This window comes from Tachysurus vachellii, chromosome 15 (genome assembly GCF_030014155.1).
Source record: "Tachysurus vachellii isolate PV-2020 chromosome 15, HZAU_Pvac_v1, whole genome shotgun sequence".
In the NCBI taxonomy this organism is placed as follows: Eukaryota; Metazoa; Chordata; class Actinopteri; order Siluriformes; family Bagridae; genus Tachysurus; species Tachysurus vachellii.
Window position 1 is genome coordinate 20,874,749 of NC_083474.1, and position 15,860 is coordinate 20,890,608.

Below are 15,860 nucleotides of genomic sequence, written 5' to 3' on the forward strand. Positions count from 1 at the left end.
TCACTTTGGGGTATGATATCTATATCAGTGACATCTATTCTGTGTGATATTATTATATTACATTGTACTTTCTGAAATTAAATAAAGTCGACTAAAGTTTGATAGAAAACAAATAAAAAAAGAAATTCAATTTTATAGACTGAAGTACATGAACAAATCATTAAGTAATTATTTTACTTGCACCTAACGGTAGGTGATGCATTCGTTCAGGTGAAGAACACACACAAATTTGGCTACTGTAATAGAATTGTGGTCATGTTTAACATTGTGGAATAAATAACATTAACAATATGGAATAAAACACTTGGGACAATAGGATGCAAGGCAGAGTTACAATCCCAAATCTTTCTTTAATCCTACATACTTTTCATATTTCCTGTCTTCACAGTGTGGACCAGGACAATATTGGCCATGAATTCTCTCATAATCAGTGTCTATAGATTATAAACGTTAAATCTATTTAGAATAGTATGTATATATGTATAAATATCCTGTCTAAAGTATCTTGGCTCAATGGGTTAAGGCTATGGGTTGTTGAATGGAGGACTGGGGTTCAAGACCCAGTGTTGCCAAGATGCCACTGTTGGGCCCTTGAACAAAGCCCTTAACCTTCACTACTCCAGGGTTGCTGTATCATGGCTGACCCTGCACTTTGACCCCAACATGCAAAGAAAAGAATTTCACTGTGTTAAATGTGACAAATCCAGACTACTAAGTGACTCCTGCTCTGTACTGCGACTGGGCAGAAGACTGAACTGAGCGAAAATACAGTTTATTATCAGTTTATTCTTCCACTTCTGAAGTCTGTCACCATATTATAAAGGATTGAGGAAGGAGTGTGAATAATTCCAGAGTGCACTGTATGTTAAGTGGACTGTTAAGCAGAAAATTGTTAAAGATATAAGATAATAAAGGTCTTTTACACACAGTAGGTTGTGTTTCCACCAGCAAGCAGCACAGAAAGACAGAGCAGTTTGAGTAAAGTTTATTATTTCTGAGGAGACATTGAACATTTTTATATCAACTATAATAAACCCATCCTAATAGTGCATACAGTTAAATAGTCTGTTTCTACATTCTGCATTCATTACTGTTCCAGTTTCTGCACACAAAATGTCCAGTGTAGCTCAGGGACAAATTCAATCTCACACCTCACTTATAGTTTTTATAAACACTTTTACTAACATTTTATTTTGGATCACAAAACCTCACAGATGAGTTATTACTCCACATACTGACTCCAGCGTATAGAGGCTGAGTGAATGTGGTGTGGACTCTGTGGAGGAGCCTCATGGTGTCAGAGACGCTGTAGAAGGACAGAGTTCCTGCACTGTGATCCACATACACTCCTATTCTGGAGGATGATGGACCTCGGAGCTCAGTCTTAATGTTGTTGTGCCAGAAAGAGACAGAGGAAGAAAAACACCGCAGACTCCAGGACTGACTGTTGTATCCAAACAAACACTCATAACCCCCTCCTTTCCTGCTGATCTCTTTATATGACACTGATATGTCCACATCACCGCTCCACTCCACCTCCCAGTAACAGCGTCCACACACACTCTCCTTACACAACACCTGAGTATAGGAGTCAAATCTCTCTGGATGATCAGAGTATCGCTGTCGTGTCTCACTCCGTGTCACCACTCTGTTCTTCTCAGACAGAATGAGTTGATGATGTGCTGTGTTTGGATCCAGAGTCAGATAACAGAAATCTACAGTAATAAAATGTCCACATGTTAGATGTTAATCACAGGATTTATAATAAGTGTGTGTGTGTGTGTGAGTCTGTGTGTGTGTCTGTGTCTGTGTGTGTCTGTGTGTGTGTCTGAGTGTGTGTGAGACACCTGTCTGTGTTTCTATACTCCTAATGCAGCTCTATAAACATGGATCAGATTTAGATCAACAATACAGACATTGTAACATTGTAACATTGTGTGTGTGTGTGTGTGTGTGTGTGTGTGTGTGTGTGTGTAAAACCTACACTGCAGAAAATCTTCTCTGCTCTTTGGTTCTGAAGGTAAAACCATCTGAACTGCTGCAGCTTTGGAGACACAGAGACAAAATGGAGACAGAAAAATGACGTGGAAACAGTTTAAAGTGTGAATGTGAAAAATTTGCTTCCTCACGTTTATTTCAGACGTCAACAACGTCACCATCTCAATTTATTCATCAGCTACGATTTTTTCCAAAAATGTAAAATTTGTACTTTGTTTATCTGCTAAATTGATCTTGATGTCATTTACAAGACTGATGCTAATACTGTGTGATTTTCTGCAGTCTTGTTCCTGCTTACTTCTTATTTCTGTTAGATGAATTTTATGGCTCTTTTTACTGTGATACAGAAACAATGTTTGTTTGTTCACCTTGTGGTCTGATTTTGTTGAATTCCTCCTCACAGATTTGTTCGACTCGTTTTTTCAGATCTGAGAGAGATTTCTTCACTCCATCAAATGAGAGATGTTGATTGACAGTGAAGCTGAGTGAGTCGTCACATCCAGGAGAAACACAGAGAGACGGGAAACTCTACAGAGAGGAAACACATCATAGAGAAGGAGAAAAGTGGACGAGAGGAACGAATGAATCTCAGACTGAATCAGAACAAAGACACACTTGTGATCTCAGACAGGAACATTTCTTGTTGCTGTAATGAGCTTTTAGGGGGAAACTTTGTGAGGAACAGCGCCCTCTGTAGATCTGACAGTGAGTGTTACCTGGAGGAAGTGGATGTCATCGTGTGTGTGTGAAAGCTGCTCCAGCTCAGTGACTCTCCTCTTAAGATCAGCAATCTCCTGCTCCAGTTGATTCAGGAGTCGTTCAGCTCGACTCACTTCAGCTTTCTCCTGAGCTCTGATCAGCTCCGTCACCTCCGAGCGCTTTTTCTCCATGGAGATGATCATCTCAGTAAAGATCCTCTCACTGTCATCTACTGCTGCCTGTGAACATGTCTGTAAGGAAACACACACACACACACACACACACACACACACACACACAGATCCATTTAAAGATCATCTCTTTGTCTCACAGTGACTCTATAATGTGTGTTTATGTGAATCTCTCAGTTTCCTCCTCACCTTAATAATGTCCACAGTCTGTTTCAGCTCCTGCACCTTCTTCTGCTTCTCCTGGATCCTCTGCTGGGATTTCAGCTGATCCTCCTTTAACTCATTCTGAGACCAAATACAATATGTTTAATTAATAGAAATAAAACTAAAATACAAAGAATTGTAGCTGTAATTAAATAAGAAACTACTACATTGTCCCCAGCACACATCATCACACTCATCACCCTCTCCTTTCCTGCTGATCTCTTTATATCAGACTGCTCTTAACATGGTGCCCTGTGATGATGTGGAGTCCCACCAGGGTGAACTCTCCTGGTTACCACCAGAGGCTCCTCAACCTGGATCAGGACAAATATATCTAGACCAAACTCTGAGCAGAAGCTTCCCAGATCTCCAGCTCAGGGTTCTTTTTACATTTCCACAATCACTTTCACTCACTCGTTTAGTTGAAGGTGTTGTTTGTACTCGAAAATGACCTTAAACATCTTCCACTGGTATTACACCATATGTTATATGTAGATATATAATATTTTACATTTCAAATTAATATTTTTAAATTAATTTTAAACTTGAATTGTATGTTTATTAATTGAGTATTATTATTATTATTATTATTATTATTATTATTATTATTATTTTATTCTTCTTATATATATTTATTTATTTATTTTTGTTTCCATACTTCTTTAAAGTTGCTTTGAGACAACAGGATTTGTTAAAATAAATTGAATTTGAATTAAAATTTGAATTTGTAGTGTGTGTGCATTTATAAATAAGAAGTAAATATAAATGTCTATTAAAGAAGCTTCATAAAAACAAAAATAAAAGTAAAACAAAATAGACTTTGAAATCAGAATAAAGTGTGCACATGACCGTGTTAAATATCTTCATCATCATCATCATCATCATCATCATCATCATCAGTGTCATGCCGTTGGCTGTTTAAAGTACACTGACTGGTCTGAGCTGTTTCACACATCTTTACAAAACACACTTTGTCTTTTAATAAAAATCCACCTTACACTGAATGACAGTCATATAACCAATCAGATCACCTCAATAGAAATTAGTGTCACGTGCGGGGGGGAATAAAAACAGACCCAAATGCAGGATAGCTTAACAAAACAGGGTTTTAATAAATAAAAAAACACATAACACACAAACTAGGACACCGACTAGACAGGACAAAGACAACAGACAAAACAAGGATTCCGCACTGCTCAAGGCAACACGGCTTGACTAAATACTAATAATAATCAGACACATGAGGGACACGTGTGCAGAGGCGGGGAGGAAGAGACAAGGGCGGGGCAGACATGTGAACACGGAACGTCAAAAAAAAGCACATGGCCAAAGTCCGGGCTGAGTCCTGACAATTAGATTAGAAATAGAATTTATAGAAATTGACTTAAAAAAGAATATTAATATCCAGTTCTCACCTGTTTTTTAGTTCTTTCTGCTTTAGCTGAAACTGTATCATGACCTTTGTGTTGATCCATCGTACACAAGTAACAGATGAAGCTTTGGTCAGTACGACAGTAGATCTCCATCAGTTTGTCATGTTCAGAGCAGATCTTCTCTTGGAGCTCTGCACAGGCTTCAACTAACTTGTGCTTCTTAAAGGCAGGAGACTGATAGTGAGGTTTAAGATGATCATCACAATAGGAAGCCCGACAATCCAGACAGAACTTGACAGCTTTGTGTTTTCTCCCGGTGCAGGAATCACACTCCACATCTCCAGGTCCAGCGTAACAGTGAGCAGGAGAAGCAGCTTGGAGTTCAGTCTTCTTCAGTTTCTCCACCACTTCAGCCAGCATGTTGTTCCTGCGTAGAACAGGCCTTGGAGTGAAAGTCTCTCTACACTGAGGACAGCTGTAGACACCCTTCACATCCTCCTGATCCCAGCAGCCATTAATACACACCTTACAGAAACTGTGACCACAGGGAATAGTCACTGGATCATTCAGGAGATCCAGACACACTGGACAGCTGAACTGATCCTGATCTACTGAAATACTGGCCTCTGCCATTTTCCTGCACTCACACTGAGAGAGAGAGAGAGAGAGAGAGAGAGAGAGAGAGAGAGAGAGAGAGAGAGAGAGAGAGAGTTCTATAAGTTTCGTTTTCTCTGAAATGAACTTCCTTGTTCAGTGTGTTATAGTGTAACAGAAAGAGGAGGTGTGGCTTTACAGAGAAAAGGAGCTCAGACTTTAAAGATAAAGTGAAGTTACACAACAGGAGAGAGAATTGTGAGAAAGAGAAGTGATAGTTTCTCTTTGATTTTAAATGACAGATTAATTAAAATGTGCTTTTTTCTTTTAAATTTGTGTATTTAAATAAGGTCGCTGACATTAAAGGTATAGTTTTCAGACCCTTTACTCAGTAGCTTTCATATTTAAAAATCCCAGAGTAACTAATCAACTGTTCATTTAGGGACACAGAATCAGATGGAGAGAATTTATACAGTATCTGCTTTATTTTACCAAAAGATGTACAGAAAATTGATAGAAAAAGATGTTTTACTCCTTAATTCCATCTTGTAAAAAGCAGAGTTTGCTAACTTCCTTTAATTAGCATCACAAAAGAGCCATTTTTATTTGTTGTTTAAACCTAAAACGACATTTAAAAATTATGTGATGTTCAGGGGGGCACATACTTTTGGATACATAGTGTATCTCTTAATGAAAATAGAAATAATCTAGACATGCACTGTGGTATTTCATTTGTCTTTATCAAATGACTAGAATTATTGAATCTTCCTTGTAGATTTGTGTGGCTTAATATCTTTTTATCATACTGAATCTTCAAACAAATTATTCATATACTGTAATGTGTGTAGAATTAAACAGCTGATGAAGGGTTTTTGTTTGTACCGCAGTTTAACTCTTTAACTTGTCTAACATTATTGAAGGACAAGGCAGTTACTTCATACACAAACATTAAAAGATTTACTTATTTTATTAAAGGAATGAAATGAACTATAACCCTCAAGATATCATTTTTATTTATTAGTATGAAATAATTTGGATATGAAAAGAAAATATAAGGGAAAAGCATAACATCTGCGTTCAGACTGTTTAATGTTTCATGTGATGTAAAGACAGAGAATTCAAGTCTAAAAATGTTATGCAGCTTGAGTAATAAGGTTATTTATGTCTAGGACAAAGAAATGGGGAAAAGCTCAAGGTGCTGTACATCCAGACATAGAAAAATTAAAAAAACAAAGGCAACACATACACTTCTAAACTTCTTGAGTTTAATGACAAGACTAGATTTAAAAAGAGCGTTGGGGCAGCCTCACTGACAATGGCAATGAATTCCAGAGCTTAGGAGAAGCAACTGCAAATGCTCCATCACCCCTCTGCTTCATCCTTGTTCTAAGGACAACCGAGAGCAAGTTATCTGTAGTACCTAAGTGACCTTGATGGAACGTATGGTTTAATAAGGTCAGAAAGATAAGTTGGGGCCAGACTGTTCAAGGATTTATAAACAAACACTGAAAGCTTAAAATTATCCTAAAATGCACCGGAAGCCAATGATGACAGGTTATGATCACACTTACATGTTCCTTTCAATAGCCTTGCTGCAGCATTCTGTACCAACTGCAGGCATGAGAGAGAAACCTGAATGACACCAATATAAAGGGCATTAATCTAAACGTCTTAAAAAGATTTGACCTTAGATAAAAGTCTTAACTGATAAAAAATGGTTTTAACTATAGAATTGACCTGTTTGCCAAATTTAAAATCGCTGTTCATGATCACAGCCAGATCTTAAACAGAGGACATAATGTAAGGAAGTAGCAAAACTAATTTAAATTTACATTTACAGCATTTGGCATGATACCATGAGCCTAAAACACTGTTCAAAGTGGGGGGTATGCGAGAACTTAGGCAGCTGCATCTTGGATCATTTACAGAGGACAAATTGAGTTCATATGTAGACCTGATGGAGAGAGCTGCAGTAGTCCAGTGTTAAGATGACAAGAGACTGATAAAGTACCTGAGCAGTCTGTGTGGAGAAAAATGGCCAAATCCTTCTAATGTTGTAGAGAAGGAACCGACACGAGCGTGTCACAAACAACATGCGAGGAAAAGGACAGTTGATTGTCCATGGTTACCCCACGGCTGTGAGCTGTGACTGAAGGGGAGATCAGATCATTATGCAGGGATATTGTAAGATCGTGAACTGGGGCTGAATCAACTGGGATGATCAGCAGTTCAGTTTTGCTAGGATTGAGCTTTAACTGATGAGCAGTCATCCATTATGATATTTCTGCCAGACATGCTGAGATCCGAGCAGAAGCTGTGGTATCTGAGGGTAGGAAAGAGAAGATAAGTTGTGTATCATCAGCATAGCAGTGGTAAGAGAACCCATGTGAGGAAATAACTTCACCAAGAGAGTGTGTACAGTATACAGGGAGAAAAGAACCAAGGACCAAGTACTAGTGCAGGTGAAGACACGTTCGAGCTGCACTCGGTAGAACTGGAGAAAATAGCCTTACTGCACTCTTACTGAAACTTCGATTAAGCATGAGCCTCTTCAGACTAGTCGTGGAGATGGTGTTGCCACTAGATATTTAGTGATTTCCTTACTGTTACTCAGAGTACAGTGTAGATTTAATTCTTTTGAAGTGCTTGTTCTTAACGTTGCACTCTCGCACATGCACACGAAAAAATCCCTTATGTCTCTTGCTCTAGCGCCCGTGTACAGACCCCCAGGGCCCTACACTGATTTTCTTAGAGAATTTTCAGAGTTTCTTTCAGACCTATTGGTTAATTTTGATAAAGCATTAATTGTAAGATACTTTAACATTCACATTGACAATACAATCGATGCTTTAGGACTCACATTTATGGACCTATTAAACTCATTTTGGCTTAAACAAAACATCATTAAAGCAACTCACAACTTTCTTTTAAACCCGTAACCTCGAGCGAAAGTGGAGAAAAACTAAATTAAAGGGTTTTAGAATTCTGTATAAGGACAGTATGTCCAGCTATAAACAGTCTAGAAAAGCTGCTAGGGCTGAGCACCTGAGCAAACTCATATAAAATAACCAGAACAATCCCAGGTTTTTATTTAGCACAGTGGCTAGATTAACAAAAAAAACAGAGATCTGAACACACTGTTCCATCACAGTTCAGTAGTGAGGACTTTATGAGATTCTTCACTGATAAAATTGAAAGCATCAGGAAAAAAATAGGTGATGTTCAACATGTGAGAGCACCTTGTGACCCAGTCTCACCTAAAGCTCTACACTCACAACTACAGTTCTTTACAAGTACAGGACAAGAAGAGTTAGATAAGCTTATTACTACAGCTAAACCAACAACCTGTTCACTCGACCCCATTCCAACTAAATTTCTGAAAGAAGTGTTACATAAAGCTGGTGAGCCTCCTTTTAATAATATTAACTCCTCGCTATCTTTGGGTCAAGTTGGCAGGTATTAGGCCCCTCATTAAGAAACAGAATTTAGATCCTAACGATTGCAATTCTTAAAACCTCTAAGTTAGTTTTTCTCCACTTTCGCTCGAGGTTACGGGTTGCTCTCCTGAGGGTGTGAGTATGACTATTATACCACGGTGCTGGTGTTTTGTCTCTTAAATTTCTTTAATCAGATTGGGGCAACAGTGTCTAATGTGCAAGTGAATCATTTATCAAAGTTAACCAATAGGTCTGAAAGAAAATCTGCAAATTCTCTAAGAAAATCAGTGTAGGGCCCTGGGGGTCTGTACATGGTCGCTAGAGCAAGAGACATCAGGGATTTTTTTCGTATGCATGTGCGAGAGTGCAACGTTAAGAACAAGCACTTCAAAAGAATTAAATCTATACAGTGTTCTCTGAGTAACAGCAAGGTAATCACTAAGGATAGTGGCAACACCACCTCCACGACCAGTCTGACGAGGCTCATGCTTATAGATATATCCTGATGGTGTAGACTCGTTTAGACCGATGTAATCATTTGAATTAAGAATTAAATGGTGACTCCTCCAGTTTATTGCCAGTTAATTATGGGGTCCCTCAAGGATCAGTCCTAGGACCTCTGCTTTTCTCGATATACATGCTTCCATTAGGGAACATTATTAGAAAACATGGGATTAATTTACAGTGTTATGCTGACGATACACAGTTATATATCTCATCAAAACCAGATGAAATAGCTAAATTGTCCCAATTAACTCAGTGCGTTAGAGAGATAACAGATTGGATGAGCTGTAATTTTCTGTTGTTAAACTCCGATAAGACAGAAATATTACTTATTGGTCCAAAAACCAGTACACAGAAACTCTCACAATTCAACTAGAATTTAGAGGGATGTACTGTTACTAGTAGCTCAACAGTGAAAGACCTGAGTGTTATATTAGACAGCAACTTTTCTTTAAAATCGTATCCCCCATATTACAAACACAGCCTTCTTCCACCTTAGAAATATTGCCAATTCTGATAGTGTTTGGTGCTCAGAAAACTTTCCCAGTTTAAATGTAGATTAAAAACTTATCTCTTTAGTCAGGCATACAGATAATACGTCCCTTAATATTGTGATCTATTACATCAGACTTGCACATAATATGAACACCAGATATGTTAATCCCTCTCCACTGCTTCTCTCTTTCGACCCATCAATACAACATTTGTTTGACTGTATATTTATAATCACACCCTCTAGTGTTACCCATATGAGGATGGGTTCCCCTTGACTCTGGTTCCTCTCAAGGTTTATTCCTTTACCATCTAAGGGAGTTTTTCCTTGCCTATATCTAATATTAATCTTGAATTTTGTATTCTATTAATCTTTATATTATTCTTTATATTATCCTTTGTTCTATGGTTATGTTCTGTAAAGCTACTTTGAGACAACATCAATTGTAAAAACCGTTATACAAATAAACTTGAATTGAATTGAATATTAAGCCCTGTGGGACACCAGTGGAAAGTCTGCATGGAGCAGAGGTCAATCCCCTCCATGTTACCCGATACATCCCAAAGGGCTGTTTCTGTCAAATATTCAATTCAATTCAAGTTTATTTGTATAGCGCTTTTTACAATGGACATTGTCACAAAGCAGCTTTACAGAACATAAACATAAAACAAAAGATAAACATAAGGAGAAGTATAAAGAATTAATATAATAAAAATTCAAGATATATACAGTTCACAGTGTGTATGTATGTATGTATGTATGTATGTATGTATGTATGTGTGTATGTGTATTTGTCCCCAATGAGCAAGTCTGAGGGCTCAGGCAACAGTGGCAAGGAAAAACTCCCTTAGATTGGTAAAGGAAGAAACCTTGAGAGGAACCAGACTCAAGGGGAACCCATCCTCATATGAGTGACACTAGATGGTGTGGTTACAAATATACAAGTATCAAAGAGTCCAACTGGAGCCGGTAGATCTGTAGATGTCTCAGGGTTCTCACAGAGTCAGCCTTGTATGCTGCTTTAAAGACAGGCTGGAGGTTGTTCTTGGAGGTTGTTCTGTGAGAGATAGACAGTTGATTATAGACAGTGCATTCAATAATTTTTGAAAGAAAAGAGAGAAGTCTGTAGTTGCTGATGTCTGAGGGATCCAGAGCAGGTGTCTTCAGGATGGGAAGAACACTCTCTTGAAGGTAGACGGTACATGACCAGATGTTAGGGACCCATTAATGATTGTGGAGATGAAGGGCAGAAGGTCTTGCAATATAGGTCTGTAACATAGTGGAAGGGAGTGGATCCAATGTGCAGGTGGTAGGATTGTAAGACCGGATGAGTTGTAAAATCTTTTCTGCTGCTACGGTTGAGAAATGCAACAACGAAGGAGTAGGGGAACCCTGACTGTGAAATGAAGGTGCAGTCGGGGCATTTTTTCGGTGTTCTAGTGGTTAAAAAGAAGCAGTCTTCCGTAGTCAGGGAGGATGAAGCAGGTAGAACTTGGGTGGTTTTGAGTAGAGAAGAGTTGATGATGTGGAGCTTACGATGGTCTTGTACAGAAGGTTCAAGCTTTACCATACAGAAGGAAGGTTTGGCAGAACTCACGTCTGAATAGAACTTGGCCAGGAGTGTACGGTAAGAGTCAAGATCTGCATCAAGTTGTGATTTCTTCTACTTTCTCTGTGCTGATCTTAGTTCTCTATAATTGCTGGGCAACACACCTGAAAGCCAAAGAGCAGAACAAGTTGTCTTCTTGGGTTTATTGGACAGAGGGCAGAGAAAGTCCGTAGATGAGGAAAGAGAAGAGAGGAAAGTGTCTGTGGCTGCGTCCAAATGTAGTGAGGAAACGATTCAGGATCAGGAAGAGATGAGCGAGTGCTAGAAGCTACAGAAGAAGAGGAGACAGAGTGAAGGTTGCGGTGGGTGATGAAGGATACCAGGTGATGATCGGAGATGTGATGTGGGGTATCAGTCATGTCTGTAGCTGGGGAAGGACGGGTGAAAACCAGGTCCAGGACATTTACACCTTTGTGTGTGGGGTTGTAGCTGTTGAGCGTCATGGCAAATAAGTTGAGAATAGTCAGGACAGAAGAAGATTGAAGCTCTTCAGAGGGAAGGTTGAAATCGCCAAGAACTGTCAGAGTGATGCTGTCTGACGGTAAAGCACTGCGCAGGGTGTCCATTTCTTCCAGGAAGTCTCCTATTGGACCAGGAGGGCAGTAGACAACAATGATAACAAGGCTGATTGGAGACGTAACTGAAATGGCATGAAATGGGGTAGAAGGTGTAGGACTACAAATTGGGTGGACTACAAATCCCAGGAGTCAAGAGAGTATAAAAGGAAGTCAAACTCGGTGACTTCCTCTTTGTGTACCATGTGCTAAGAAAAGCTGTTTGGTGTTTTTCAAGGCTGTGTTATAGCAGATGAAAAGACCAATTGATTAATGAACAGCATAGCAGCCTAGAACTGAATTGTAAAGATGATGCATGATTGCCGTTTATTTTATTGAAAGCATTGATGGCTTAATGGTTATTTGTTTTCTTGTTTTTCATTTATCTTGGACCAACTAATGACCGTGGGGTTTCCTTTGCCTTATATATGTGGTGTACTCTGTTAATGTGGGGGGAAACAACTTGTGGTTTGAGGTTATGATTTACTTTTGCTGTGGAGTGCGGATTGAACGGGTTTTTTGGTTTGATTTGTAATTTTAGTGTGCGGATTGGGAACCCTGTTGTCTGTCATGGTTACAAGATAGTTATTTTTCTTTCTATTTGTTTGTTTGATCTTTTTGCCATTTTTAATTCTCTGTGATGCTACTTGTAAATGTTGTCAAATAAACCTTGTCATATTTGCAAAGAAACACACTGTAGTGGTTACCCGTAATTTTAATTTATGGGGTTACAGGAAGATGGTTAAATGGGACAAGAAGAGTGGTTTGAAACTCCTCGTCAACAGCAGACCTGTACCACCACCAATGGCAGTTTCTCATTGTGAGAGAAAGCATAATCAGAGAATAGAGCAGCTGGTGTAGCCGTGTTCTATGGGGATATCCAGATCTCAGTTAGAGACAAAGTCGATGGAGTATTGGGAAGCTAAAGCTGAGATAAAATCAGCTTTTCTTACGGCAGACTGGCAATTCCAGAGCCCACCTACCACCACTGTTTGAGACTCGCACAACAGAGGAGGAAAAATCTTTGTAATGCTTTCTACATATTATACATTTTACTACTATTTTATTTTTAATTTATTAAGTTGACCAGGATGTTAAAAACAAAAGTTAAACATTTCTTTATGGCTACTTTTCTTTTCATGTCCATTAAAAGCCAAATAATGACTGAGATCAAACACAATTATAAAGAAACTCTGGTTGTGAGGAATCAAAACTTTATTAAACAGAGACCAGAGAGATCAGTTTAAACACCAGACAGAGTGCTTGTGTGTCTCTCTGTCGCTACACGCTGTGAGAACTGCACACACATCAGGCCTCACACACCACACACTGGTTTCCTGCGAGGCTTTCACTAACGTGCAGCTCCACACGAGCGCTAGTGTACAGAGAAAAACGACAAGCACTGCCGATCCAGCATCATGATGATCCTCTGTACACATTCATACAGTACAAAAAAACAGCTACAAATTCAGAGGACAGGTGAAGGACGTTGGGGACGTAGGATGTTCTAAAGGAATGCAGTAATTAGGAGAACGGGAGATGAGGGGTGTTAAATGCGCTCGAGTTTTTCACTCAGGAATTCCTCCACGCTGTCCGTGTTCCACTTGAGGATGCTGAGTTCTTCAGCAATGTTCCCGTTATCGTCCAGCAGCTTCAGCACAGGATCGGAGCCTCGCACATACTGCATCACACAAACGAACCACGCTTAAGAACCTTACAGAATTTTATAGCTGTATGGAAGAAAGAAACGTAGCTAACACTTAAGGGATGCTTCATTCCGCCAACACTTTCCTTAATAAAGCCGACAGAAGCCGCTTCCCAAATGACGTCCTATACACTACATACCTTTAGATATTAGAATAATGAGAAAATGAGAGATTTGGGACTATATTATTTGGGTTTATATTATTGGCAAGCGATTATATTTACAGTGAGACTGAAAACTCCTTGAATACACGTTAAACAAACATCTTACTTTTAGATGTTGATAAGCAAATCAACCACATCAAACATTTTAGTCTGGTGTCATGTGATTAGCAGCTTTCTGCCATTTAAGAATATTAAAAATAAGACAAGTATGTGACTAAGACAGGGTTCGGCAACCTTAAACACTCAAAAATTTGGACCCGTTTCCCACAGACAAAAAAAAAACCCACAGGGAGCCACAAAACCCATCTGACATCTAAAATGAAGAGAACACTGCATATGTCGTTTTTTACCTTTATGGAAAGTGTAGAAAAAAAACTGTAGTGTGTTGCATTTATGAAATCAATGAACTGCTACCGAGTAAACGTAGTTTTATTTCTGCAGGCAAACAAAAATATTTTGAACAGTTTGAACTAACCTTAACAAAAAAGACGCTGGGTTAAAGGTTACTTTCAAATAAAATGTTCAACGTCTAATCGAGTCCTCTTCGTATTCGTGACATCAAAATTTTAACTTGCCGGCTGCAGCGAACCAAAAACGCGCCTGCTTCTGTGTGCCGGCGGTTATGACGCATATTTTGAGCAACAAACAAATTAAACACGGTTTATTTTAACGTTACAAGAGCATCATAATCTGAGAATGTAGAATTACATTTTTTAAAAAACTAACTAACTAAAATAAAATAAATTTAAATCAAATATTTTCCAAATCTACAGGGAGCCGCAGCAGAGGGATGAAAGAACCACTTGCGGCTCCGGAGCTGGGTTGCCGACCCCTGGTCTAAGACCAAGATCACAAATCTCACTGTGTTACCTTAATCTGAAGGCCCTTGAACATCTTTGGCTTGTCGCTCCTGACAAAAGCTGAAAGGAAACATACGGTTAATCACAGGCCACGTACGGAAATGAAGTCGTAGCACGTTACAGCCGATCCCTCGGAGGACGTGTGAAACATTTCCACTTGGTAGATCTCAGTTTCAATGGATTTTAATAACTTTCTTATAACAGAGTTTCTGCAGGTCAGAGGTCATGATATTTAAGGCTTTTTTAAAATAATTTAATTAAGACCAACTCTTCAAATTTAAAACTTATTGGAAATAATAAAATTTAATAAAGCCAAATTAAGACATCTCAAATTATTTTTACCATCAAGGACATGATATGATTTTTATTTTGCAAATAAATTGCAAAGCATTTATTATAAATAAATAACATGCACAAAGAACATTATTTAATTATTTTTTAAGGAACAACAGGTGTTTAGATTTGACATTTTTATGTTAAACCGGTCTGAACTATTTTCAGATTCAAACATGATATAATTTCCCAAACTTTCTCCCTTCACAGCAACCAAACATGTGGTCTGTGATATTTTAATCCAAATTAAGGGAAATTCTGAAAGTTGTGTCTACCTTGGACTTGAGGGAACCTCCCCAATTTTCATCCACAGACCTCGAGGATGGCTCCAGGGTAGAGCTGGAGACACAACAGCACTCAGTATAATAACTCCAACAACACTATCACCACTGTGTAGAGTTTACTGTATATTGTATATATGGAGGTGATGCAGCAGAGACATGGTTCCTACCTTCCTCGATTCGAACTGAGCCTCCTCCTGGCAGCACTGCCTGCAGAACGGCTCGAGCTGCGTCAGGCTGAACTGACCCAACAATTCACATGAGCTGCACAGTAAGTTACTGGAGAAGCCGAGGTCCCTGCACGCCTCTGACGACAGCTCTGCTCCGAACGCCGCCAGCTGCAACACGGTACAGAAACATGAACATTTACTATTAGACTTTAACGCTGTTCACTACACAGTTTACAGCCCCTGTACACGCTGTTATACGCTACAGACTAATAACAATAAAACACCACATGACTTGATCTTCAGAAGCACTTTTAGTTTCAGCAGAGGTTTAGAATATTGAGTGAATTTTTCCACTGTAGAATGGATAACAACTGAGAGCATTAAATCCTTTAAATCTTAAGTACTTCCACTGTTCACATATCTGCATTAGATTCTTTTCTTTTTTTAATTAACTTGTTTAATTGCTTATTTTAATAATATATTACACACATTTATTCTATATTTGTACCTATTTTTTCTTTACTTTTACCTCATTTATTTTAAATTATGCTTGTGCATTTTTTATAAACCATTTTTCCTGTTTGACCATTTCTACTTTATATAATTATTATTATTATTATTATTTATTATTATTATTGCTACTACAATAAAAAAAAAAGTGGGAGTCAGAGACAGTCAGAGCTCAGTTCTG

At 38.6% G+C, this 15,860-nt stretch overlaps 2 protein-coding genes across 4 annotated transcripts in view; both read right to left on the bottom strand.

Moving 5' to 3' along the window:
• Nucleotides 1-970: 970 nt before the first annotated feature.
• LOC132857634 (E3 ubiquitin/ISG15 ligase TRIM25-like) lies at nt 971-5,217 on the bottom strand. Of its 3 annotated transcripts, XM_060887584.1 has the most exons (7): nt 4,508-5,217; nt 3,078-3,173; nt 2,715-2,948; nt 2,344-2,526; nt 2,247-2,256; nt 1,985-2,044; nt 971-1,715 (listed from the first exon to the last, which is right to left on the bottom strand). In XM_060887584.1, the coding sequence occupies exons 1-7, from the start codon at nt 5,096-5,098 to the stop codon at nt 1,189-1,191; spliced, it is 1,701 nt and encodes a 566-aa protein (XP_060743567.1). In that variant the 5' UTR covers nt 5,099-5,217; the 3' UTR covers nt 971-1,188. The 3 variants fall into 3 exon arrangements, with proteins under 3 accessions (XP_060743567.1, XP_060743568.1, XP_060743566.1); XM_060887585.1 differs by lacking the exon at nt 2,247-2,256 and having other exon boundaries at nt 1,985-2,088; nt 2,375-2,526; XM_060887583.1 differs by lacking the exon at nt 2,247-2,256 and having other exon boundaries at nt 2,367-2,526; nt 4,508-5,214.
• Nucleotides 5,218-12,853: 7,636 nt separating this feature from the next.
• Nucleotides 12,854-15,860, bottom strand: part of selenof (selenoprotein F) — a 4,273-nt gene continuing 1,266 nt past the window's right edge. Inside the window, exons 2-5 of the mRNA XM_060887988.1 lie at nt 15,170-15,337; nt 14,994-15,057; nt 14,396-14,445; nt 12,854-13,337 (exon numbers count right to left, since the gene is read on the bottom strand). Coding sequence (XP_060743971.1) covers nt 13,206-13,337; nt 14,396-14,445; nt 14,994-15,057; nt 15,170-15,337 — 414 coding nt within the window. The 3' untranslated portion in view covers nt 12,854-13,205. The remainder of the gene's footprint in view (nt 13,338-14,395; nt 14,446-14,993; nt 15,058-15,169; nt 15,338-15,860) is intronic.